The 24,989-nt window shown below is 41.4% G+C and overlaps 1 protein-coding gene across 3 annotated transcripts in view; it reads right to left on the bottom strand.

Annotated features, from left to right (window-relative positions):
- Positions 1-1,415: 1,415 nt before the first annotated feature.
- MTO1 (mitochondrial tRNA translation optimization 1) overlaps positions 1,416-24,989 on the bottom strand; it is a 36,407-nt gene continuing 12,833 nt past the window's right edge. For 2 of the 3 annotated variants that reach the window (XM_035296128.3, XM_035296129.3), the window contains 5 exons: positions 23,294-23,498; positions 22,918-23,089; positions 13,872-13,990; positions 5,679-5,839; positions 1,416-2,769 (listed from right to left, as the gene is read on the bottom strand). In XM_035296128.3, the coding sequence (XP_035152019.2) occupies positions 2,572-2,769; positions 5,679-5,839; positions 13,872-13,990; positions 22,918-23,089; positions 23,294-23,498 (855 nt within the window). In that variant the 3' untranslated portion in view covers positions 1,416-2,571. The remainder of the gene's footprint in view (positions 2,770-5,678; positions 5,840-13,871; positions 13,991-22,917; positions 23,090-23,293; positions 23,499-24,989) is intronic. The other variant, XM_035296130.3, reaches the window with a different exon arrangement.

The following is a 24,989-nucleotide window of genomic DNA, read 5'->3' as shown; positions in this document are numbered from 1 at the left end:
TAAACCGTTATATTCCATTCAAAAGACACTCCATTCACTGCTTTTACTCTTGTATTTAATCAGAAAAAAAAGTTTAAAAACAATGAATTTTGTTTTTTGCTAAATGGGTAGCACAAAAACACTAAATACCTTTGGTTTCCTTTTTTTTTTTTTGAGACCTAGTCTTGCTCTGTCACCCAGGCTGGAGTACTGGGGCACAATCTCGGCTCATTCAACCTCTGCCTCCTGGGTTCAATGATTCTTGTGCTTCAGCCTCCCAAGTTAGCTGGGACTACAGGCTTGCACCACCATACCCAGGTAATTTTTTTATTTTTAGTAGGGATGGGGTTTTACCATGTTGGCCAGGCTGATGTTGAACTCGACTTCAGGTGATCCACCCACCTTAGTCTCCCAAAGTGCTGGGATTACAGGCGTGAGCAGCTGCACCTGGCCTCTTTTCAAAATATATATACAATGTGGTATTGTAATTAATATTGTCTCTGTAATAAGAATTTTGCCCAGGAGTAGCTATAACTAAAAGTTACCACCTTTTGACATTATTAAATCAAGTATTAAAAAGAATTCATCATTGCTAAATTATCCAGCACTCCAAATACTTTTTATTTGTTACTGATCTTGCTGCTTTCTGGAAAAAACTAAAATTAGATTTAAAAAAAAAAAAAAAAACCATGAAAACTGAGCTACATCCAAGTGGCCATATGCAATTACAGTAACAAGATACTTGATTGCCTCTCACCCATAATCAGGCTTAACTATAGATATGCAGCCAAAGTACCCGCTTTGGCCTGAACCTGACACAGGAGCTTCTCCCTAGGCTAACACTAGAGATTCGGGTTGGAATTCCAGAGACAAGCAGGACTGTCTGGCCCATTTGGCTGTGTTCATCCCTCAGTCTACTCAGAATGGTTGAGGTAGCTGAGGAGGTGGTCAAAAGGCCCAGCTTATTATCCCACTCTAACCCTTGTGATGACATACCACTGAACTACTGGAGAGGAAGAAGGGTACCAGCACTATTCTGTTTTTTCTGTCATTCTGACTTAAAAACAGGAAATCACGCGCCGGGCGCAGTGGCTCAAGCCTTTAATTCCAGCACTTTGGGAGGCCGAGGCGGGTGGATCATGAGGTCAAAAGATGGAGACCATCCTGGTCAACATGGTGAAACCCCGTCTCTACTAAAAATACAAAAAATTAGCTGGGCATGGTGGCGCGTGCCTGTAATCCCAGCTACTCAGGAGGCTGAGGCAGGAGAATTGCCTGAACCCAGGAGGCGGAGGTTGCAGTAAGCCGAGATCGCGCCATTGCCCTCCAGCCTGGGTAACAAGAGCGAAACTCAGTCTCAAAAAAAAAACAGGAAAACACTATTCACCAGTTACTATGGATCTGTCTTCACTGTTAAGAAACCATGGCCATGACAGTTTCTTTCTTTTTTTTTTTTTAATTTTTTACTGCATTTTAGGTTTTAGGGTACATGTGCAGAACATGCAAGACAGTTGCATAGGTACACACATGGCAGTGTGTTTTGCTTCCTTTCTCCCCTTCACCCACATTTGGCATTTCTCCCCAGGCTATCCCTCCCCAGCTCCCTCCCCCCGACAGTTTCTTAAGAAAATATTTTTATGGTATTATATAAAATAACTAACTTTACTTAATTCTCCCTTAACTAGGTCACCAAATAAGTATCCATATTGTGGATAATAGGAAACAATGCTGATTTCTAATCTTTCTATTTTATAAGGTTTTCATTAATGCTCAAAAATAATTACAATTGAGGATTTCCTGAAGTAGTACAGATTTCTGTCAACTTTCACCCTACATACTATATTCCAATAGTATTAGTTGAATGATTCTGGATAATTTTACATAATCTCAAGTCTTTAGCCTTAAGAATTTAAGGGCTTTGATATTACTTCCTAGCCTAGTATAACCAAGCAAAAGATTACTAACTCTCAAAACAAGGTGAATAAGAGTTTTAATTTGGTATACTTAATAGGCAAAGTCTCTATGAGTAGGCAAATCTGCATGTTATTTTTCTTTCAGGCTTGGTTTTAGGTTCACTATCTCTCTCTCTCTTTCAGGAACCCTGCACAAAGTTATTTGTATTTGAGCTCCTTAGAGAAAGAGTACAAATTGTTTACAACTAGTTTTTTCTTTTTTTGAGACGGAGTTTCGCTCGTTACCCAGGCTGGAGGGCAATGGCGCGATCTTGGCTCACCGCAACCTCTGCCCCCTGGGTTCAGGCAATTCTCCCGCCTCAGCCTCCCGAGTAGCTGGGATTACAGGCACACACCACTGTGCCCAGCTAATTTTTTGTAGAGACGGGGTTTCACCGTGTTGACCAGGATGGTCTCGATCTGCCGACCTCGTGATCCACCCGCCTCGGCCTCCCAAAGTGCTGGGATTACAGGCTTGAGCCACCAGGCCCGGCCCTAGTTTTTTCATATACCCCAAAAAGCACAGTTACGATCTCTGTCCCATTCATAAATTAACAGCCAACCCAAAGTAACCTAATAAAGCTATTTTAACAGGTGCTAAATAATTCTTTTATCTATACTTTTGTATTGATCAAATTATTTACATGCTCTTTAAAAATCTTTTAGGAATTGAAAGCTGTAACTCTCTCTCTTGAAGTCTGTCTGTATCACGTAAGTATTGATCAGTCTTGGGTGATTCATTCATAGCTGCCTGTCTTTGTTGAGTGGTCTTCACAAATCTCAGCAGATTGATGATGGCAGCAGGTGTTACTCCAGGTATACGACTAGCAGCCCCGATCTAAGAATCAATATCACAAGAGAAACATAAATGAACTATGTCAAATCAAATTGATTTTCCTCCTAATAACAACCTATATAGTATAGTTTATACAGTATTTTCTTAATTTTTATTTATTTTTTTTGAGACGGAGTTTCGCTCTTGTTACCCAGACTGGAGGGCAATGGCGCAATCTCGGCTCACCACAACCTCTGCCTCCTGGGTTCAGGCAATTCTCCTGCCTCAGCCTCTTTTTTTAAAAAAAATGACTGGGTTTCACCATGTTGATCAGGCTGGTCTTGAACTCCTGACCTCAGGTGATCCGCCCACCTTGGCCTCCAAAGTGCTTGGATTACAGGCGTGAGCCACCATGCCTGGCCCATAGTATTTTCTTAGTTACTATCTTGATGTATTACCTTAATATATTACCTTGTAAAGTAGATAAAGAAATGTTATTATGGCTTCATTTTACAAATGAGAAACTGAGGCACAGAGATGTTAAAATAGCTTGTGCAAGATCACATAACTAATAGATATTAGAGTATCTACTTTTTCTTCCCATTAAACTAAGAAAAACTATAAACAAGTTCCTTTCTTCAAAAATAGGTCCACAGTCCCTTTTTTGAAATTCTTGAGGCCAGCCTGGGCAAAATAGTGGGACTCTGTCTCTAAGATTAAAAAAACTGGCTTAGCATGGTGGTACACACTTGTTGTACTAGCCACTCAGAAAACAAAGGTGGGAGGATTGCTTGAGCCTTGGAGGTCGAGAATGCAGTGAGCCATGATTATGCCACTGCACTCCCGCCTGGGTGACAAAGTAAGCCCCTCTCTCAAAAAAATAAAATGAAATCTTTGAGGCCATGTTTTTGTAATAAAGTATATATACTGTACATAAGGTAACAGCCTCAGCAGTGTGTGGAGCAGCAGCCCACATTTTTAATCCTACTAAATTTCTTCAGTATATTTTTACAGTGAAAGGCATGAATATTCACTATAAACAGTATAAAGACCATATATCCTCATGTGAGCTGAGCTCAGTTTTGCTACCAACTGAGTTTGTGGCAAACTTCTGCCAGAGCCTTTTGTATTATGGAATTGTGGGTAAGGAGTTCTAAACTCCTGTGACCAGTGCTGTCCAACTGAACTTTCCATGATGATGGGAATCTTCTATACTATATGTATTGCAATAATGCAGTGTCCAATATGATAGCAACTAGTCATGTGTGGCAATTGGGCACTTGAAATGTGGCTAGTTAGACTAAAGAGCTGAATTTTACATTTTATTTAATTTTTCATCTTTTTTTTTGAGACACGGTCTCACTCTGTCACCCAGGCTGGAGTGTAGCGGTACAATCTTGACTTGTTGCAGCCTCTACCTCCTGGGCTCAAGAGATCCTCCCATCTCAGCCTCCCAAGTAGCTGTGACTACAGGTACATACCACTGCACCTGGCCTATTTAACTTTAATTAATGTAAATAACTACAATGAGCAAGTGGCTAACATGTTGGGCAATGTAGCCTATGATTATCCACACAACAAACATAATCTGAAATCAATAGGAAGGGACAAAGTTATAAAATGTAAGTCTTATTTTCCTGGTTTCCATGATGACTGTTGCTAAGAATACAATGTTATATTAATAAAATCACTCCTCCTTGTAAAAATAGTTTTTTTTTCCAAATTTTTCAACAGTCTATATTTTTATAATATACCCCTTTATTTTATGAATCACTACTAAAAACATGCTGTCCATTAAACTGTGACACACCATCTATTTTTGAGATATTAAAGATACAATTTTTTTTCTTTTTGAGACGGAGTTTCGCTCTTGTTACCCAGGCTGGAGTGCAATGGTGAGATCTCGGCTCACCGCAACCTCTGCCTCCTGGGTTCAGGCAATTCTCCTGCCTCAGCCTCCTGAGTAGCTGGGATTATAGGCACGTGCCACCATGCCCAGCTAATTTTTTGTGTTTTTAGTAGAGACGGGGTTTCACTATGATGACGAGGATGGTCTCGATCTCTTGATCTTGCAATCACCTGCCTAGGCCTCCCAAAGTGCTGGGATTACAGACATGAGCCACCGTGCCCGGCCTAAAGATACAATTTTAGAGATGTTAAAATGTGGAAAATAGTGCATCTCAGAATCAGTAAGTACAGTTTCTCAGTCTTCAAACATTTATTAGAAGCCCAACACTAATTACTATATAATAAATTAAAGGTTTTATTTGTTTACACAAAGGAACATGCACACATCCTCTCACAATTAGTCTGAAGCATGTGGCGGGGGCACTCTGGCTCCTCTTTCTCCCATTAGTTCCCAAAGCAACACTGTGGAACTCCTGGGGAGGAATCCAAGTAGTGACTTGAAAACCACTAACGTGTGTTATATTTTAATCTAGTCTGGTTTCCTTTAAGCCATACATATATACTACCTTGCACAGTTTGCACTGATGGTTTATCACATGGTTGGGACTAGAGAATAGTTCCAATCAAACCAATTCTTGACTTCCAGTTATTTACTTAACGTCAAGCTTTATCATCTGTCATACAGATACAGACATACCAACATCTGTCCTACATAGAAATATAGGAAAAAAATCTGAGGTCAAATTTTTTTTTTTGAGACAGTCTCGCTCTGTTGCCCAGGCTGGAGTACGGTGGCACAATCATGGCTCACTGTAGCCTCAGTGTCTTGAGCTCAGGTGATCCTCCACCTCAGTCTCCCAAGTAGCTGGCATTGCAGGTGCATGCCATGATGCCCAGCTAATTTCTGTATCTTTATAGAGATAGGGTCTTGCTGTGTTGCCTAGGCTGGAAGTTTCTTATTATTAAATAAAGCATTAGTTATATGGCAATTGTAACCCCAGGTTTAAAAAAAATGAAAGCACCGGATCTTTATCTTGTTCCTATTCCCCTGCCTATTTTCTTACCGTCTGTGGACGACTAAAATGTAGTTTCTCTCTAACTTCATGGGACAAAGACACATCCCTGACAGTCAAATAATCTAGGTCTTTTGGCAGTTGGAGAGCTTCATCTCGCTGAACTTCCTTTATTTCTTGTAGCTGATGGAACAATACTGATTCATAAGTGGCTGGTGAACAAAATCAGAATCATGTTATAATACCCAGATTATATTATACTAACAACCTACGTTTGTGTAGCATCTTACAATTTACAAAAACCTTTTGTGTACATCATCTCATTCAATACTCATTTCAACACCATGAGATGGGTTGGTAGGTATTCCCCTTTACATAGGAGGAAACTGAAACTAAGATAAATGGAGTATCTTGCATATTAACTACAATTAAACTACTGTCTAGTAGTTTAATGTATGTCCTTTTCAAATATCTGCAAAATTAAAAGTGAAAAAATAATTTGCGGCTGGGCATGGTGGCTCATGCCTGTCATCCTAGCACTTTGGGAGGCCGAGGCAGGTGTATTGCCTGAGCTCAGGAGTTCGAGACCAGCATGCGGAACACGGTGAAACCCCATCTCTACTAAAAATATAAAAAAATTAGATAGGTATGGCAGTATATACCTGTAATCGCAGCTACCGGGGAGGCTAAGACAGGAAACCTGCTTGAATCCAGGAGGTGGAGCTGGCAGCGAGCTGAGATAGCACCATTGCACTCCAGCTTGGGTGACAGAGAGAGATTCCATTTAAAAAAAAAAAAAAGAATTTGCTTCCACTGTCAGTGCAAACCTTGGTTGGAACATTTTCTTCAATTAGCTGTGAGTTTGGATTTTATGTCCTACTGATAAGCTATTTCTCTCTCTCTCTCTTTTTTTTTTTTTTTTTTTTGAGACAGAGTCTTGCTCTGTTGCCCTGGAGTGCAGTGGTGTGATCTCAGCTCACTGCAACCTCCACCTCCCGGGTTCAAGCAATTCTCCTGTCTCCGCCTCCCAAGTAGCTGAGATTACAGATGCACGCCACCACGCCCAGCTAATTTTTATATTTTTAGTAGAGATGGGGTTTTACCGTGTTGGCCAGGCTGGTCTACAACTCCTGACCTCGTGATCCGCCCACCTCCGACTCTCAAAGTGCTGGAATTATAGGCGTGAGCCACTGCACCCAGCCGAGATAATCTATTTCTCTAAGAAAATGCTTTTTTGGAGAACGATCCAAGATGGCCGATCGCTAACATCCTGGGATTGCAGCTCTCAGGGAAGGTGCGGAGAACTGGAGGACGCCACACTTTCAGACAAATTCTGGTCGCTCACGGAGCAGAAGATCCCCCAGTGGAGGAAACACACGGGTGGCCAGCGCGACTCTAGTGGCTGGCGCAGCCGCTGGCACCTGGGCGCGGCAGCTCTCAGAGCAAACAGGTTCGGAGGACCTGCACGGGTCCCCAGCAGGACACCAGAGCCCCGCACAGCGGCTGTGACGGCACCTGGGCGCGGCAGCACTCGGCGCAGAGTAAATGGGACCAGCTCCCCTTCTGACCGAGGTTTGGAGCCCCGGGAAGGCAGAGTCACCTACTACAGACACAAGAAGGAAGCCAGACAGGAGAATCCTGGGCAGAAAAGCACCATCAGTTTTAACGCGGCTGCTCTGGCCCTGGGAACTAACAACCTGGACGTCCACTCAAGAGACCTAATCTGAAAGTTGGTAATTTCAAAGACGACAGGAGGATAAATTAACAATGATGGGAAGAAACCAGCGTAAAAAAGCTGAGAATACTCAAAGTCAGAACGCCTCTCCCTCTAAAGATGATCACAGTTCCACATCAACAATGGAACAAGGCTTGATGGAGAACAAGCGCATCCTGATGACAGAATCACTCTTCAAGGAATGGATAATAACAAACTTCGGTGAGTTAAAAGACCATGTTGTAGCCCAACATAAAGAAACTAGGAACTTTGAAAAAAGGTTTGATGAAATCCTATTGAGAATAGACAACTTAGAGAGGAGTATGAGTGAATTAATAGAACTGAAGAATACAATACAGGAACTCCGAGAAGTATGCACAGGTTTAAACACTCGAATTGTTCAAGCAGAAGAAGGGATATCAGAGGTCAAAGTCCAACTTAATAAAATAAAATGTGAAGAAAAGATTAGAGAAAAAAGGATAAAAAGGAATGAGCAAAGTCTCCAAGAAATGTGGGACTATGTGAAAAGACCAAATTTATGTTTGATAGGTGTACCTGAATGCAACGGAGAGAATGAATCCAAGCTGGAAAACACCCTTCAGGATATTATTCAGGAAAATTTTCCTAAACTAGCAAAGCAGGTCAACATTCAACCCCAGGTATTACAGAGAACACCACAAAGATATTCCTCAAGAAGAGCAACCCCAAGGCACATAATCGTTAGATTCACCAGGGTTGAAACGAAGGAGAAAATACTAAGGGCAGCCAGAGAGAAAGGTCAGATTACCCACAAAGGCAAGCCTATCAGACTTACAGCAGATCTCTCAGCAGAAACTCTACAAGCCAGAAGAGAGTGGGGGCCAATATTCAACATCCTCAAAGAACAGAACCTTCAGCCCAGAATTTCATATCCAGCCAAACTAAACTTCACAACTGAAGGAAAAATAAAATCTTTTATGAACAAGCAAGAACTCAGAGATTTTATTACCACCAGGCCTGCTTTACAAGAGCTTCTGAAAGAAGCAAAGAAGCATTACACACAGAAAGAAACAACCAGTATTAGCCTTTCTAAAAATACACCAAAAAGTAAAGAGCACCAACATAAAAAAGAATTTACACCAACGAATGGATAAAACAGCCAGTCAACATCAAATGGCAGTAACCCTAAATTTAAACTGACTAAATCCCCTAATCAAAAGACACAGCCAAAACCCAATGGCATGTTACATCCAGACCTGTTTCACATGCAAGGATACACAAAGACTCAAAACAGAGGGAGGGAGAAAGATTTACCAACCAAATGGAGAGCAAAAATAAATAATAAATAAACAAAAAGCAGGAGTTGCAATTCTCGTATCGGATAAAATAGATTTTAAAGCAACAAAGATATAGTGGTAAAAGGATCAATGCAACAACAAGAGCTAACGATCCTAACACCCAGATACGAGACTTAGATTCAATGAGACAGAAAATTAATAAGAATATCAAGGACTCAAACTCAGATCCGGAACAAGTAAACTTAATAAATATTTATAGAGCTCTCCACTTCAAATACACAAAATATACATTTTAGTCAATACCACACCACACCTACCCATAAGTTTAAATGAAACATTGATGGGTCATTATTAATACCCAATTTTTTTCAAAATAAAGCAATATTTCCATTTACTCTCCCTCTTTCTTTTCCTCTTTCTTCCTCTCCTTTACTTATTTTTTTTTTCTTTCTTTCTCTCAAAAAAAAAGAAATCAACTTGTAAACCTCTAGATCCAGGTCGGCAATGTCTCTCTCATTGCTTGATTCCCTTCCTTCCCTTCCCTCCCTCCCTCCCTCCCCGCTTCCTCCCTTCCTTCCTTCCTTCATCCCTTCCTTCCTCCCTACCGTCCTTCTTCTCTCCCTTCCTGCCTTCCTCCCCGCCCCCCCCAAAAAAAAAAAAAAGAAAATGGTTTTTTGAAGTATCGCCATATAGAGCAATAATTTTTAAAAGTAAAACTTATTTTTTTTCTTTTTGAGGGAAGGGAAAGGAAAGAGAGGGGAGGAGAGGGGGAAGGGAAGGGGAAGAGGGGGAGGGGAAGGGGAGGGAAGTGGAGGGGAGGGGAAGGGAAAAGAAGGGGAAGGGAAAGGGAAGGGAAGGGAAGTGAAGGCTTACTTGACAATACATAATTTAAATAATTTGGTTAAGGGATTATTCAAAAGTGAAGTTAGGAAGGTAATTCAGCAATTATTTTGTAATTAAAGCATTCTGTTCTTAGAAAATGAAATTAAAAACCTGTTTTAAAACCTAAACTGAGGTGCTCATTCTGTCTTATTCAAGAAAGGGAGTCCTCTGAGGATTTGGTATCACCTTCTTCCATCACTTGACTGGCAGCCAGAAAATCTCATCTCCGTGTCTGACTCCAACAATGAATTACACTTTGACTATGAGCACATGATCATCATTTTGGGACTTAGTTTCTTTTTCTAGAAATTGCAAGAGCTAGCCCAGATGACTTCTGAGGGTCTTTACAGCAACAAAGAATAGTTGTGAAGTACACAGATTTTACAATCAGACAAGTTAGGTTCCAATCCCAGCTCTGCCACTCACCATGTGATCTTGGGCAATTACCACTTATCTGTAAAATTAGGACAACAATGCTAATATCTGTCCTTCACAGGGCAGTTCTAAGTATCAAATGAAATAATGCATGTAAAGAGCTCACATAATATTGTAATATAACAAATTAGTACAGCAAATTGTAATATGTTATGATTCATGAACTGACTTCAGGGCATCATGGAATATATGAGGTAATGCATAAGCTAAAGGTATATAAGGGTATAATGTTATATATATTCATATATAACAAAACAAGAAAGATAGTACAAAGAAGAATCTGACACTGATTTATGCCCTCAAGATATGTGTTGTCTAGTGAAGGAATCCAGGTAGCAACTTGAAAACCACTGATATGTGTTATATTTCAATCTAGTTGTTGTTGCTGTTGTTTTGAGATGGGAGTCTCACTCTGTCACCCACACTAGAGTGCAGTGGCACGATCTCTGCTCACTGTAACCCCCGCCTCCCAGGTTCAAGCAATTTTCCTGCCTCAGCCTCAAGCAATTCTCCTGCCTCAGTCTCCTGAGTAGCTGGGATTATAGGCGTGTGACACCATACCTGGTTAATTATTTTTGTATTTTTAGTAGAGACAGAATTTCACCGTGTTGGCCAGGCTGGTCTCAATCTTCTGACCTCTTAATTCACCTGCCTTGGCCTCTCAAAGTGCTGGGATTACAGGCATGAGCCACCACACCTGGCCCAGTATATATATATTTTTAAGCTGTGGATAGTTATTAGGGTCTTTATATATGCCCAAGTCTTTTTTTTTTTTTAAGACAGGGTTTCACCATGTTGGTCAGGCTGGTCTTGAACTCCCGACCTCAGGTTATCCGCCTGCCTTGGCCTCCAAAGTGCTTGGATGATAGGCGTGAGCTACAACGCCAGGCCTTATATGCTCAAGTCTTTAAAGCTATTCCATGGTTGAAGTCAGGACTTCCTATAAACAAGTTAATGATAATTTTTCTGGATTATCCTAATCAAAACCTGATGATTTACTTAAAAAAATAAAACTGCAAACCAAGTTTAAAATATATAATCACTCTTCCCCAGATCTAACAGCCCTAAGTATTTAATAAAATAATTTTTACTCAATAGAGAAATTGTGATGGCAAAATAACAGGTCAACAGTGCTTCTTCTACCTTAATATATTACTACTGTTTAATCATTTGGAAGAAAAAGTCGAGAGTTTCTGATGAGTTTCCTTTTGTTGCCAGACTTTTGTAAATGTGTGTGGTGGAATGGTAGGCAGCATTTGGGTCATCCTACACACACAGCCAAAGCATAGCAAGGTGATAGACCTTTGTGGAACTAAAAGAAAATGCTGGCTGGGTACAGTGGCTCACAACTTTATGAGGCCAAGGCGGGCGGATCATCTGAGGTCGGGTGTTTGAGACCAGCTTGGCCAACATGGTGAAACACCATCTCTACTTAAAAAACACAAAAATTAGGCCGGGTGCGGTGGCTCGCGCCTATAATCCCAGCACTTTGGGAGGCCGAGGTGGGTGGATCACGAGGTCAAGAGATCAAGACCATCCTGGTCAACATGGTGAAACGCTGTCTCTACTAAAAATACAAAAATTAGCTGGGCATGGTGGTGTGAACCTGTAGTCCCAGCTACTCGGGAGGCTGAGGCAGGAGAATTGCTTGAACCCAGAAGGCGGAGGTTGCAGTGAGCCAAGATCGCGCCATTGCACACTCCAGCCTGGGTAACAACAGTGAAACTCTGTCTCAAAAAAAAAACAAACACACAAAAATTAGCCATGGTGGTGAGCACCTGTAGTCCTAGACATTCGGGAGGCTGAGGCAGAAGAACTGCTTGAACCCAGCAGGTGGTGGTTGCACTAAGTGGAGACTGTACCACTCTACTCCAGCCTGGGAAACAGGGCAATAGAGTAAGACTCTGTCTCAAAAAAAAAAAAGAAAAAAGAAAAGCCAGGTGCAGTGGCTCACGCCTGTAATCCCAGCACTTTGGGAGGCCAAAGCGGGTGGATCACCTGAGCTCGGGAGTGCGAGACCATCCTGGCCAACATGGTGAAATCCTGTCTCTACTAAAAATAAAGAAATTAGCATGCTTGTACTCCCAGCTATTCAGGAAGGTGAAGCAGGAGAATCACTTGAACCTGGGAGGTGGAGGTTGCAGTGAGCTGAGATGGCACCACTGCACTCCAGCCGAGGCAACAAAGTGAGACTCCATCTCAAGAAAAAAAAAAAATGCCACTGCTAAAAGGAATGCAGCATGATCACCATTCTGGCTGGTCCCCAAAGAGCAGTCTTTTCCTGTTTGAACAGCACATCATCATCCAACTTTTTCTTCCCTTCTCACCATGTTATCCTGTTCCCAGCCATTTTCACTGCATCATTTTCTACCCACGAAAAAAACACCTTCTATCAAAATGCAGAAGCCAATATTATTCTCAGTATTTTTTCTTTTTGTTTTGAGATGGAGTCTCACTCTTGTCACTCAGGCTGGAGTAACTGTGGCACAATCTCCGCTCACTGCAACCTCCGCCTCCCGGGTTCAAGCAATTCTCCTGTCTCAGCCTCCCAAGTAGCTGGAATTACAGGTGCCTGCCACCACACTCAGCTAATTTTTTTGTATTTTTAGTAGAGATGGGTTTTCACCATGGTGGCCAGGTTAGTCTTGAACTCCTGACCTCAGGTGATCCACCCGCCTCAGCCTCCCAAAGGGCTGGGATTAAAGGGGTGAGACTCCATGCCCAGCTTCAGTATTTTCACAATAAAAGTTTTCATTATGAAAAACTTAAAAAATGCAGAGCAACTATCAAACAAACCTGCAGCTTTGGTGGTCTATAAAGTGACCAAGAATATTTGATAAAAAGTATTTGTCAAAGGTAGAGTACTTCAGTATACTGTCAAAGCCAAAGATAGTATTATGTTTCTCATTATTAGAATATTAGGTGGGGAGAGTAAAAAACAAAGTTCAGGGTCAATATATATATATATATATATATATGCTGGGCATGGTGGATTACGCCTGTAATCCCAGCACTTTGGGAGGCTAAGGTGGGTGGATCACTTGAGGTCAGAAGTTCAAGACCAGCCTGGCCAATGTGGTGAAACCCCATTTCTTCTAAAAGTACAAAAAAATTAGCTGGGCATGGTAGCACACACCTGTAATCTCAGGTACTCGGGTACAGTGGCTCACACCTATAATCCCAGCACTTTGGAAGACCGAGGTGGGTGCATCACCTGAGGTGAGGTGAGGTCAGGAGTTTGAGAGCAGTCTGGCCAACATGATGAAATTTTTAGTACATGTCTATACTAAAAATACAAAAATTTCCTGGGTGTGGTGGTGGGCGCCTGTAATCCCAGTTAGTTGGGAGGCTGAGGCAGGAGAATTGCTTGAACCTGGGAGGTGTGGGTTACAGTGAGCCAAGATTGCACCACTGCATTCCAGCTTGGGCAACAAGAGTGAAACTCTGTCATACACATACACATATACATACACACACACACACACACACAATACATATGTATATATGTATTTTGTGCAGTGACATGATCTCAGCTCACTGCAACCTCCGCCTCTGGGGTTCAAGCAATTCTCCTGCCTCAGCCTCCTGAGTAGTTGGGATTCAGGCTCCTGTCACCTTGCCCGGCTAATTTTTGTATTTTTAGTACAGAAGGGGTTTCACCATCTTGACCAGGCTGGTCTTGAACTCCTGACCTCATGATACACCTGCCTCGGCCTCCCAAAGTGCTGGGATTACAGGCTCGTGAGCCACCCTGCCTGGCCCAAGATTCTGTATTTCTAACAAGTGTACAGGTATTGCAACACTGTTAGCTGAGGACTACGCTTTTGAAGAGCACAGAAGCTAACACTATGCTGGTCCAACAGTAATAATGGATCTGTTGTCTATTCATAATTTGCACACATTATAAAGGCATGTTAAGTCAAAAATTATTTCTACCTTCTATTTTCAGTCTTTCAGCTAGCTCTCTACATTTAGTATACTTCTTCAAGGGCTCTGGAACAGCCTTGGCTAATGAATCCACGTCAACTTCCTCATACTTCAGAACATCGAGAGCTCTGCAAATATACAAAAGTTTTATTAACATAAGGATCCATGTCATATAAGGCAGATCAAGAACAAGATTCTTTGAAATAATATCAAATCTCAGAATAAATATCAAAAGATTCTCTCTAAGTATGGTGGGCAAATGCAGCAGCATCTGCTAAACAGTAGGACCTCAATAAGACATATTATTTGACTGTCCACAACTCCTTATCAGGAGAATTGCTGGTAAGGGTGGCATGGCTGTAATCCATTTGTCTTTCCTTTCATATAGAATATCATCTCATAACAAGGGCTTCACTGAATTCCCTAAGCATTGGAAAGTACTTTACATCTAAGCCATGTTAAGTCCTACAGTCCTGTGAATTAGTCATCCTTTTGCATGCTGGGAATCATGACAGTGATCTCCTGCTTTCTTCTACAGAATTCCCTAAGGAAGAACAAGAGGACATTATGAGCATGCTTTAAGTCTCTGCAAAACAAACTGATAAAAATGATACTGGGGTTCATAAGTATTTTTCTTCTTTTTTTTTTAAATAGAGACAGGGTTTGTCATGTTGCCCAGGTGATCTACCTACCTCATCCTCCCAAAGTGCTAGGATTGTATGAGTGAGCTACTGTGCCTGGCTGGTTCATAAATATTCGGTCTGATTTTTTTTTTCCTAATTTGGTATAATCTCCATGTCAATTTTTGCCACATGGAAATTTTTGATAGTCACTTCTGGGTTCTACTTCTACTACCCACTCTGGATGGGCTAAAGCCTCCAGAGCTAGTGCCTTACCTCTCCTTGGGAAAGGAGACCAATGTATGCAGATAGTGGGGACAATTACTAAAATTCCCAGGCAACTTACCTAGGCCAAAAAAGAAACATGACTAAGTATTATCTCACATAGATCAAGTGAGATTTCCAATAACTTAATTCATTAGCATTTGTTGAAATCAAACTAATGAGCAAAACGTTAGCTATGTTTAGTCTTCATAAGTGCTGATGCTCCTATGACCAGTTTAATCCCTTTTATACCAATCTGAGGTCTCCCCTCTTGATTTCACAAACCTCCCACCCCCAGATTGACCCAGACCTTCTCCTAAAATGGACCTAGCTAGATCACTTGTTGCTATTAATTATTACTTCCTTCATTTACATATGCCTTTTTTTGTTGTTGTAATTCATTTAAAAGGTTTTTGCCATTTTTTTTTGCAGAAATAGAAAATTTCATCCTAAAATTCATATGTAATCACAAGAGACACCAAATAGTCAAAACAATTTTGAAAAAAGAACACGGTTAGAGGCCTTACGTTTCCTGATTTCAAGCATAATACAAACTACAGTAATCAAAACAGCATGGTACTGGCATAAAGACAGATTTACAGACCAATGGAATAGAAAATCCAGAAATAAACCCTCACTATATAATCAAATTATTCTGACAAGCATACCCAAACCACTGAATGCGAAAAGAACAGTCACTTCAACAAATAATGTTGAGAAAGCTGGATATCCAAATAGCAAAAGAAGGATATTGGATCCTTACCTTATGTCATATACAAAAATCAACATGATATGGATTAAAGACCTAAGGAAAGGCCCTGAGTTATAAAACTCCTAGAAGAAAACATACAGGAAAAGCTTCATGACATTGGTTTTGCCAGTGATTTCTTGGCTGACACCAAAAGCACAAGGAACAAAAGCAAAAGTAGACAAATGGAACTACATCAATTTAGTTTCTTTTGTTTTTTTAATTTTTCAATATAAAGTCCAAAGCATTTTTTTTTTTTTTGAGATGGAGTCTTGCTCTGTCACCCAGGCTGCAGTGCAGTGGCATAATCTCTGTTCGCTGCAACCTCCATCTCCTGAGTTCAAGTGATTCTTGTGCCTCAATCTCCCCAGTAGCTGGGACTACAGGCATGTGGCACCATGTGCAGCTAATTTTTTTTGTATTTTTAGTAGAGATGGGGTTTTGCCACGTTGGCCAGGCTGGTCTTGAACTCCTGACGTCAGGTGATCTGCTTGCCTCAGCCTCCCAAAGTGCTGGAATTACAGGTACAATTGTGCCTGGCCTATATCCTATTTTTTTTTTTCTTAAAGATTGGGTTTCCCCATGTTGGTCAGGCTGATTGTGAACTCCTCACCCCACCCGCCTCGGCCTCCCAATGTGCTGGGACTACAAGTGTGAGACACCACGCCTGGCCTCAAATTTTTAAAAAATGTACATCAAAGGACACAAACAAAAGAGTGGAAACACAATCCACAGAATGGCAGAAAATATTTGCATATCATATATCTGAAATGGGGTTAATATACAGAATATATAAAGAGCTACAATTCAATAATAAAAAAATCTCGCAAGGCATGGTGACTACATCTGTAATCCTAGTGCTTTGGGAGGCTGAGGTAGGAGGGTTAATTGAGACCACGAGTTCGAGACCATGAGTTCAAGGCCAACCTTGGCAACACAGCAAGATCCTGTATTTATAAGAAATAAAAATCTAGCTGGATAGGGTGGTGCACACCTGTGGACCTAGCTACTTGGGAGGCTGAGGTGGGAGGATCACCTGAGTCCAGGAGCTCAAGGCTGCAGTAAGCTATGATTGTGCCACAGCAACTCCACCCTCAGTGACAGAGTGAGACCCTGTCTCTATAAGAAAAAAAAACAAAAACACAACTGATTAAAAAAATGACAGAGGATGAATAGATATTTCTCCAATGATATAAAAATAGCTAACTAGCACATGAAAAGGTGATCAGCATCCACTAATCATCAGAGAAATAAAATCAAAACCACAATGAGCTTATCACCTCATACCCATTAGGATGGCTACTATCAAAAAACAGAAGATGACAACTGTTGGTGAGTATGTGGAGAAATGGGAAATCTTGTGAACCATTGAAGGGATTGTAAAATGATGCAATCAAGATGGAAAACAGTTCCTCAATAAATTAAAACTAAAACTACTGCCAGAGAGGGTCGCATGAGCCTATAGTCCCAGCTACTTGGGAGGCTGAGGTGAGAGGACTGCTTGAGCCTAGGAGTTCTGGGCTGTAGTGCACTATAACCATTGGGAGTCCACACTGAATTCAGCATCAATATGGTGACCTCCCAGGAGCGGTGGACTACCAGGTTGCCTAAGCAGGAATAAACAAGCCCAGGTCAGCCAAACTCCTGTGCCGATCAATAGTGGGATACCTGCTTGTGAAAAGCTACTGCACTCCAGCCTAGGCAACATAGCAAGGCCCTGTCTCTTAAAAAAAAAAAAACTCCACCAAGAACTACAACTACATAAATGTTGCAATTCCACTTCTGGGTATACAGTCAAAAAATTGAAAGCAGGGGCCAGCTGGGGGCAGTGGGTGGCTAATACCTGTAATCTCAGCACTTTGGGAGGCCGAGTCAGGAGGTCATCTGAGATTGGGAATTCCAGACCAGGCTGATCAAGATGGAAAAACCCCATCTCCACTAAAAATACAAAATTAGCTGGGCATGGTGGAAGGCACCTGTAATCCCAGCTACCTGGGAGGCTGAGGCAGAAAAATTGCTTGAACTTGGGAGGCAGTGGTTTCAATAAGCCAAGATTGCACCATTGCACTCCAGCCTGGGCAACAAGAGCCAAACTCTGTCTCAAAACAAAACAAAACAAAACAAACCCCACCCCCCACACAAAAGAAAGCAGGGGCCAGGTGTGGTGGGTTATGCCTGTAATCCCAGCACTTTGGGAGGCCGAGGTAGGTGGTCAGGAGTTTGAGACCAGTCTAGCCAACATAGCAAAACGCTGTCTTTACTGAAAATACAAAAATTAGCCAAGCGTGGTGGCAGGCATCTGTAATCCCAGCTACTTGGGAGGCTAAGGCATAAGAATCATTTGAAGCTAGGGGTGAAGGCTGCAGTAAGCAGAGATGGGGCACTCCAACCTGAATGACAGAGTGAGACCGTCTCAAAAAAAATTGAAAGCAGGGTCTTAAAGATATCTTTGTATACTCATGATCACAGCTGCACTAACATGTACATTAATATTTACATTTACAATAAGGTGAAAGCAACTCAAGTGTCCATCAGCAGATGAATGGATAAACTCAGCGTGGTATATGCATACAAAATTCAACCTTAAAAAGGAAGGAAATCCTGTTTCTTGTTACAAGGCATATGAAACTTGAGGACATTTATTATTATTGTGATTATTGAGAATGGGTCTTACTCTGTCAACCCAGCTGGAGGACAGTGGCACAAACACAGCTCATTGTAGCCTCAACCTCCTGGGCTCAAGGGATCCTCCCATCTCAGCCTCTCAAATAGCTGGAAAAACATGTGTGAACCATCATGCCAGCTAATTTTTGGATTTTTCTGTAGCGGTAGTGGCCCACTATGTTGCCCAACCTTGTCTCAAACTCCTGGGCTCAAGGGATCCTCCTACCTTAGCTTCCCAAAGTGCTAGGATTCCAGGCGTGAGCCACCATGCCCCACCTTGAGGACATTATGTTAAGTGAAATAAGCCAGTCACAAAAAGACATACTATATGATTCTACTTCTGAGTTATCTAAAGTAGTCAAATCCACAAGAACAGAGTAAATGAGGTTGCCAGGGGCTGGGGGAAGGAGAGAAAGGGGGAGTTATTGTTTAATGGGTATAATGTTTCAGTTTTACAAGATAAAAAAGTCCTGGAGACCTATTTTACAACCATATGAATATAATTAAACTTACAAATAGTTAAACTGGTAATTATGTTCTTCTTTTTTGGGGGGATTATGTCTGTAATCCCAGCATGTTGGAAGGTGGAGATAGGAAGATCCCTTGAGCCCCAGAATTTGAGATAGTTTTAAAACAATTTGTTTACAAGGCTTTAAGCTATTTTCAACTCCAGACTTCAAGATCTGCTTTGAATCAAGCCTAAGCCTCAGAGTACAGAGCTCTGGCAAAGAATGGGTAAATTAGCATACTTCAACAAAGCCAGGAGGGAATTTCCCAGCTACCTAACACATTAACACATTTCCCTGTAATCCTGACAGGAAATATGTGTATATGTGTTATGCACAGGTGCACATGGGCATGCATTTTTGTATCTCTTCTGTTAAATGCATGTTCAGAGTCAAGTTTAACTGGTTGGTCTGGCCTGTATACAGCAACTGTATTATAACCAAATTGTAAAATCTTTTTAGCTTTATATGTCTGGGCATTGATCAAGTGAGTTCATTAAGAAAGGCTAAGTGGTGGGGGCCCGGCAGCACTTTGGGAGGCTGAGGCGGGCAGATCACGATGTCAGAAGTTTGGGATTAGCCTGGCCAGTATGGTGAAACCCTGCCTCCACTGAAAATACAAAAATTTAACCAGGCATGGTGGCATGCGCCTATAGTTCCAGCTGAGGAAGGCTGAGGCAGGAGAATCGCTAAACCTAGCAGGCGGAGGTTGCAGTGAGCTGAGATCATGCCACTGCACTCCAGCCTGGGCGACAAAGCGAGACTCCATCTCAAAAAAAAGAAAGGCTAAGTGGTAGACTGCAAATATTCTCAAATCAAATATGTAGACTGATTCTTCCTGAAGGGAAATATGCCTGAATTAAAAAGAAATCTGGCCAAATTACCTTTTTAAAAAATCCATCTAAACAAACATGGGATTAGTATGGTAAAAACACAACTGTTTTCTTTGTTCATCTTTTTATTCATCAGTTAGCATCTGAGACTGTCGAAAATGATCACTTTCCACATTCTCAGTATTCCTCAATACATATTAGTTATATTCAGTGCAAGTTCCTATTATATGAATTAGTATAATATCTGTTATAAAAGAAAGCATAGTGTTATAAATTCTTTTTTTTTGAAACAGAGTCTCGCTGTGTCACCCAGGCTGGAGTGCAGTGGTGTGATTTTAGCTCACTGCAACTTCTGTCTTCCAGGTTTAAGCGATTCTCCTACCTCAGCCTCCTGAGTAGCTGAGATTACAGGTGTGCTCCATCACACTTGGCTAATTTTTGTATTTTTAGTAGAAACAGGGTTTTGCCATGTTGGCCAAGCTGGTCTTGACTTCTGGCCTCAAGTAATCTGCCCACCTCAGCCTCCTAAAAGGCTAGGATTACAGGTATGAGGCACTATGCCTAGCCTGTGTTATAAATTCTTTGTCCAACTTTTGAAATAATGTGAACCCTCCTAAATTTAAATCAATAAACAGCTGGAGAAATGAGTCAATTATAAACCGCTTCACTACAACAATTTCCTGATGCCACTTAGCTGGTAAACAAATATATCCACTGCTATAGTCTGAGTGTTGGTGGTGTCCCCATGGTTAAATTCATATGTTGGAATCTAATACTCAATATGATAGTATTTAGAGGTGGCCCCTTCATTGGAGGTGATTAGGTCATGAGGGTTCTGGCACTCATAAGTGGGATTAGTACCCCTATAAAAGAGGGTTGGAGAGCTTTTTGCCCTTTTGCTATGTGAGAGCACAGCAAAAAGGCTCCATCTTGGAAGTAAAAAGCAAGTTCTCACCAGATACCTAATCTGTTGGTGCCCTGATCTTGGACTTCACAGCCTCCAAAACTGTTAGCAATAAATTACTGTTGTTTATAAAGTATCCAGTCTAAGGTGTTTTGTTATAGCAGTCTGAATGGACAAAGATATCCATCATCTTTATTTGTAAATGAGGCTGTCATTTCTATGAATGAAATCCCCTGATCTGGATAACAAATATGCAAATTCTTCAAAACCTGCTGTTACTGTTATTAAAAATCTGTTTCAATTAGCTGGGCATGGTGGCAGGAGCCTGTAGTCCCAGCTACTAGGGAGGCGGAGGCAGAAGAATCACTTGAACCCAGGAGGCAGAAGTTGCACTGAGCCAAGATCGCGTCACTGTGCTCCAGCCTAGGTGACAGAGCGAGACTCTGTCTCAAAAAAAAAAATTGTTTCATATACTATAACAGTGGTGCTAAGTGCTTTGGGAAACGCTTATGAAAATAAAAGCTTGGGCCAGGCACAGTGGCTCATGCCTGTAATCCCAGCACTTTGGGAGGTCCAGGTGGGTGGATCACTTTAGGTCAGAGTTCGAGACCAGCCTGGCCAACATGGTGAAACCCATCTCTACTAAAAATACAAAAATTGCCCAGGTTTGGTGGCTCACACCTGTACTCATGCCAGCACTTTGGGAGGCCGAGGCAGGTAGATCATCTGAGGTCAGGAGTTCAAGACCAGGCTGACCAACATGGAGAAACCCTGTCTCTACCAAAAATACAAAATTAGCTGGGCGCATGCCTGTAATCCCAGCTTCTTGGGAGGCTGAGGCAGGAGAATCACATCAACCTGGGAGGCAGAGGTTGCAGTGAGCTGAGATTGTGTCACTGCACTCCAGTCTGGGTGACAGAGTGAGACCCCACTTCAAAAAAAAAAAAACCCTGAAAACTCAGGAACAGAAGTTAAAAAAGATAAAACACTTTGATGAAGTGAAATCCAAACAAGGACCTATGCCAGACTGCAATTAAGGAAGGAACACTTGGAAAGATTAGAGATAATGAAGAACAGAATTAAAATGGTTATATCTTTAAGTCCCCCACCCCCGCAAGAAAAAATCATAAGGAAAAGGAGGAAAATATACTGGAGACACAGCTTCATGATCAATGCTACCATAATGTGCATAATGTACCTCTAAGCTACAACTATTGCAGATTTATGCATTCTGGGGATCTTCTCTCATTCTAATTAAAGTTTTTCAAATAGGAAAAATCAAGGGTAAAATATATAGATTTCGAATTATGTAAGATCCTTAGGAACATATCTCTCGCGCAAAAATGCTCTATATTAATGTCTTTTAGACTCAGATGCCATATAACTAGAACGATGGACAAAAAAGGACAAAAAACCCTAAAATGTAGCAAAGGATTCTTCATGTAAGTCCAAAGAATTTATAACACTCTGCTTTGTTTATCAAAGGAGTTTCCTTGTTATAGCTCATGGACAAGATAACATTATTCCACACTGTTCCAAGCCTAGAAAAGAAAGCAGATAACTATTTTTCTTGGTTTGAGCCTTCTAAATCTTATGAAAGCCAAAAGAACTCAATGGGAGCCACAGAAAAACCATATAAAAAATAAAAATAACTTCGAATCTCATATATATATGTGTGTGTGTGTGTGTGTGTACGTGTGTGTATGTATGTGTATATATATATATGTAATATTTTATTTTCATTGAGACAGAGTTGTACTCTGTCATCCAGGCTGGAGTGCAATAGAGCAATCTTGGCTCACCGCAACCTCTGCCTCCCAGGTTCAAGTGATTCTCCTGCCTCAGCCTCCCAAGTAGCTGGGATTACGGGTGCGTGCTACCACGCCAAGCTAATTTTTGTATTTTTAGAAGAGATAAGGTTACGACACATTGGCCAGGCGGGTCTCGAACTCCTGACCTCTAGTGATCTGACCGCCTTAGCCTCCCAAATATATACATATATATAATTTTTTTTGAGACCGGATCTTATTTTGTCGCCCAGGCTGGAGTGCAGTAGCGAAATCTAAGCTCATTGCAGCTTCTGCCCCAAGTTCCAGTGATTCTCCTGACTCAGCCTCCTGAGTAGCTGGGATTACAGGCATGTACCACCATGCCTGGCTAATTTCTTTTCCCCCTTTTCTTACTGCCACATCAAGAATCTGAATGTCCAAAGCCTGGTTAATTTTTGTATTTTTAGTAGAGACGGGCTTTTGCCATGTTAGCCAGGCTGGTCTCAAATTCCTGACCTCAAGTGATCCACCTGCCTTGGCCTCCCAAAGTGCTGGGATCAGAGGTGTGAGCCACATGCCCAGCTGTATTTTTTAATACTGAGAAAACAGCTAAAGGATTTTGAAAAGAAGCTAAAAACAAGCTACATTCATTTAAAATGTGGGTAGGAACATATATATAGGTAATGTTTCTGAAATTATCTTATTTTTCTATAAAAGGTGAGAAAGGCCTGTATTAAAAATGTATACCTGACAGGCAGACTTCTACTAGTACTTATAGAAGCCTCTGGGATTAAGTTTTTCCACTTAGAGCTTGAAAACTCAATAGATTTCAACACAGAAATGCCTTCTTCTAAAGAAGACTTCATCCAACAAGCTCTTTCATATCGCTGTTGGGACACACAGCCAGCTTCTTTATATCCTAGGGAAGGGAAAAAGAGAATATAATGAGAAGTGTGGTTTTTAAAACAAATGTTTTTGTACAGACAGGGTCTCACTATGCTGTCCTGGCTGGTCTTGAACTCCTGGCCTCAAGTGATCCTCTTGCCTTGGTCTCCCAAAGTGCTCAGATTATTGGTGTGAGCCACCATGACTGGCTGGATTGCAGGACTCAGGGAAGAGATACCTCGCAGTGTGAGACGGCTGTCAGCATTATCGGGGCGCAGTGACAAACGGAACTCTACTCGGCTGGTAAACATGCGGTATGGTTCACTGGTGCCCAGAGTGGTGAGGTCATCAATCAAGACTCCTATATAACCTTCTGTTCGGCTAACCACAAAGGGAGGCTTGCGATTGACCCGAAGACTGGCGTTGATTCCAGCTATCACACCCTACAAGAGCACTGAAATGTTTAAAAGGCCATTATGAACTAAACAAAGGACTATCCTATTCAGAACACTACCTAGAAACAATGGCATGGCACAAGAAGAAAGCAAGTATTGTATCTAAGGGATATAATAGAGGTAGATAATGTGATTCATATTCAGAAATAGAATATGGGTAATATATCACTTTAGCAGGCTATGATTCATTGTTTTCAGAGATACCTATCTAATCTTCTGGGAGACTAATCTTTTTTTTTTTTTCTTCCTCTGGTGACAGGTTCTTCCTCTGTCACCAAAGCTGGAGTGCAGTGGCATAATCCTGGCTCACTGCAGCCTTGGCTTCCTGAGTTTAAGCAGTCCTCCCAATTCATTCTCCCAAGTAGCTGGAACTATAGGCACATACCACCACACCCGGCTAATTTTTACTTTTTTTCATCATTGTAGAAATGGGGTCTTACTACATTGCTCAGGTTGGTGTCGAACTCCTGGCTCAAGCAATCCTCTCTCCTCAGTCTCCCAGAGTGCGGGGATTACAGGTGTGAGCCACCATGCCTGGCCAGTTAATCCTTTTTAAAAACCCACCTGTGAAAATTATCTAGTCTTTTCCCCCTTACAAATAAAAATAAAATAGGCTGAGCACCTATAATTCCCGCACTTTGGGAGGCCAAGGAGGGTGAATCACTGAGGTCAGCAGTTCGAGACCAGCCTGACCAACATGGAGAAACGTCATCTCTACTAAAAATGCAAAATAAGCTGGGCATGGTGGCACATGCCTGTAATCCCAGCTACTCGGGAAGGTTGAAGCAGGAGAATTGCTTGAACCCAGGAGGTGAAGGTTTCGGTGAGCCTAGATCATGCCATTACACTCCAGCTGGAGCAACAAGAAGGAAATCCTGTCTCAAAAGAAATAAACAATAAAAAATAAAATAATTTCTGACTTACAAGAAATAATAACAATTTCTAATAAAGTACATTAAAATAAAATTTAAACTTTAGAAGCAATTCAATAAATCTAATCAAAATACCATATCACAGGAGCTCAGAAAAGTGTAATAAAGCCATAAGTGTTTTGATAATCCTATTATCGGCCAGTCACAGTGGTTCACACCTGTAATCCCAGCACTTTGGGAAGTCAAAGCAGGTAGATCACCTGAGGTCAGAAGTTTGAGACCAGCCTGGCCAACACAGTGAAACCCCATCTCCACTAAAAATACAAAAACTAGCTGGGTGTGGTGGCGCATGCCTGGAGTCCCAGCTACTTGGGAGGCTGAGGCAGGCAGATCACTTGAACTCAGAAGATACACCACTACACTCTAGCCTGGTGACAGAGTGACACTGTGTCTAAAAAAAAGAAAAAAGAAAAAAATCCTATTATCTACAAAAGCCATCTCCAAATACCTCAAAATAGAAATTGTCTTCTATTAGTATGAGTTGTATCTAAGATCTATATAGTTAACAGAATATACATTAAAAGGAGAAATACCAGTTAAATAGTCC

This window comes from Callithrix jacchus, chromosome 4, assembly GCF_049354715.1.
Source record: "Callithrix jacchus isolate 240 chromosome 4, calJac240_pri, whole genome shotgun sequence".
Taxonomy (NCBI): Eukaryota; Metazoa; Chordata; class Mammalia; order Primates; family Cebidae; genus Callithrix; species Callithrix jacchus.
This window is presented reverse-complemented; position numbering and strand designations above follow the sequence as displayed.